Source organism: Rhea americana, unplaced genomic scaffold (genome assembly GCF_003343005.1).
Source record: "Rhea americana isolate MKP2758 unplaced genomic scaffold, rheAme1 scaffold_204, whole genome shotgun sequence".
Lineage (NCBI taxonomy): Eukaryota > Metazoa > Chordata > Aves > Rheiformes > Rheidae > Rhea > Rhea americana.
In genome coordinates this window covers 1616721-1618831 of record NW_028186195.1, presented here as the reverse complement: position 1 = coordinate 1618831, position 2111 = coordinate 1616721, and the positions used below count along the sequence as shown (strand labels likewise).

The following is a 2111-nucleotide window of genomic DNA, read 5'->3' as shown; positions in this document are numbered from 1 at the left end:
GAAGCCGGCCCAGCGCTGCCATCTGGAAGCCACATGATGCCGCGGCGGCGAGCGGCGGCCGCTGTCCCGCGGCCAAGGCGGGCCCCCCGCCTCCCGGGCTCGGCGCCGGGTTTTCCCCTCGCGCTCCGCAGTGGAAACGAAGGGAAAGCAGGGCTGCGGAGGGGCTTTTTCTCCCCCTCCCTTTTTAACTGCGGGGGCCGCTAGCAGCGGCGTCCCCTTTCCAAACAGCTGATTTAATTAGCCGCTGGAATTAGACGGGAGCGCACGGAGGGACAAACTCCGCGCAGGCGTTGCAAGCAAAGCCCCGCACCGCGTGCCCGGAGCCGGCGCCTTGCTCCGGGCGGCAGGAACGGGGCCGTGCCGACGGCCCCATCCCCGCGGGGACGCGGGACGCCCCGTCCCCGCCGAAATCCCCGCGCGGCTGSTGGCACCCGCGAGCCGCGGCCAGGCGAGGCGAGGCGGCGTCGAGGCAGGCGGAGCGCGGCGCTCACCCGGGCAGCGGTAGAGCTTGCGGGCCTGGGCGATGTCTCCCTTGCTCAGGCGCGTCCGCTGGCCGATGGCCGGCCGGACCCCGTTCACGTCATACTTGGGCAGGATGGTGTCCAGGAAAATGCCCCTGCGACGAGAGCAGGGAGAGGCTGAGCGGAGGCRCGGGGACGCCGCGCGAGGCCGGGAAACGCCGGGTGCGGGGCCGCGGCGCGCGCCGGGGAGGGGGGAAGGATGCTAAAAACAGCCCGTGTAATTAGAGCGTGGCGCCGGTGAGTCAGCCCGGCGCGCGATGCCGGCGGGGCCGTGTCCTCGCCGCGGAGCGTGGCCGCGGGGAGAGCGTCCGCCTTGCCCCGGGAAACGGCCCCGTCGGCCCTCCTCGTCCTCCTCGCCCCCGGGCCGTCCGGCGGGGCGACACGCGGGCCTCACCCCGCAGGCGCCGTGGGACCGGGYGCCGAGCTCGGCACTTTTGCAAAGCCTTTGCTCGGGTGGAAATCGGGCTCTGAGCTGWATAAAATAAACGAGCGGGACTGCAGGAAGCCCAGGGCAGCACTGCCTTCGGCTCGAGATGGGCATCGTCTTCCGGTGGTTGGGCACAAGGACGTCCGAGCTTGCTGGTGGAATAGGCTGGAGCAGCGCCAGCGGGGAAGGCCGGGAATAGCAGCGGGAGCAGAGCAGCAGGGCCGCAGGCGATGCCGCGGGGCTGGCTCGCCGCGCGGGGCTCGCTCGGCGGGCGAGGGTCCGACGCCATCCGGCGAAGGGCCCCGGGCACGAAGCAGCGTGCGGCAGAGCCGCGCGGGAGCCTCGCGCCCCGGCGGCTTCTCCTCCCTCCTGGCAACCCACCCGGCCAAACCGGTCCCCCTGGCACCTCTCCTCCGCCGCGGCACGCGGCCGCGCTCCCGGGCGGCGCGTGGGCGGCGGGGCGGGCGGGCGAGCGGCGCCTCGGACGCGTACCTGGAGAAGGTGTTCCTGGCGTAGTGCATGATGCTGTCGAAATCGTACGTCTCGCCCAGCGACTCCACCTCCTCCGGCTCCATCTTCAAGAAGTTGTACTCCTGCCCTGCGGAGGCGGGCGGGCACGACGCCACGGTGAGGGGCCTGAGGGCTGCGGCACGGCTCCCCGGGGCCACGCCGCCGCCGGTCCCCCCCTCCGCAGGGCGAGCGGCGGAGGAAGCGGGCCGGAGGCCGGAGCCCTACCTGGCTGGATGTTCTCCCGGATGATGGAGACGTGGTCGTCCCGGTCGGGACGCGTGTGCTCATGCCAGAAGCCGATGACGTGGCCCAGCTCGTGCACCACGATGCCGAATTTGTCGCAGTTTTTGCCGATGGAGATGGCCTGGGGCCCCCCTCCTCTGCGGCCCACGTAGGAGCAGCACCTGGGGTGGGGGCGGAGCGGGGTGGCACCGGCTGTGCCCCGGCGCCGGGGAATTCCCGGCCCTTTCCCGGGCACAGGCGTGACTCAGGCCGTGCGCAGCGGCCTCCCCGCTTCCCGCTCGGAGCCGAGCATCTGGAAAGCATTCCTGCAGCCTCAGCTCTCTGGAAACTTGAGCCTGCCTGCCCGCGTTTGCAGATCAGGCTGCGCGCCTCGAACCGGGGCTGTGCCTGGAAACCGGGACAGCTCGGCT

The 2111-nt window shown here is 72.2% G+C and overlaps 1 protein-coding gene across 1 annotated transcript in view; it reads right to left on the bottom strand.

Annotated features, from left to right (window-relative positions):
- The window catches only part of BMP1 (bone morphogenetic protein 1), a 12144-nt gene that overhangs the window by 8925 nt on the left and 1108 nt on the right, over positions 1–2111 (bottom strand). Inside the window, exons 3-6 of the mRNA XM_085304240.1 lie at positions 2031–2088; positions 1684–1923; positions 1441–1546; positions 492–616 (exon numbers count right to left, since the gene is read on the bottom strand). Coding sequence (XP_085160366.1) covers positions 492–616; positions 1441–1546; positions 1684–1923; positions 2031–2088 — 529 coding nt within the window. The remainder of the gene's footprint in view (positions 1–491; positions 617–1440; positions 1547–1683; positions 1924–2030; positions 2089–2111) is intronic.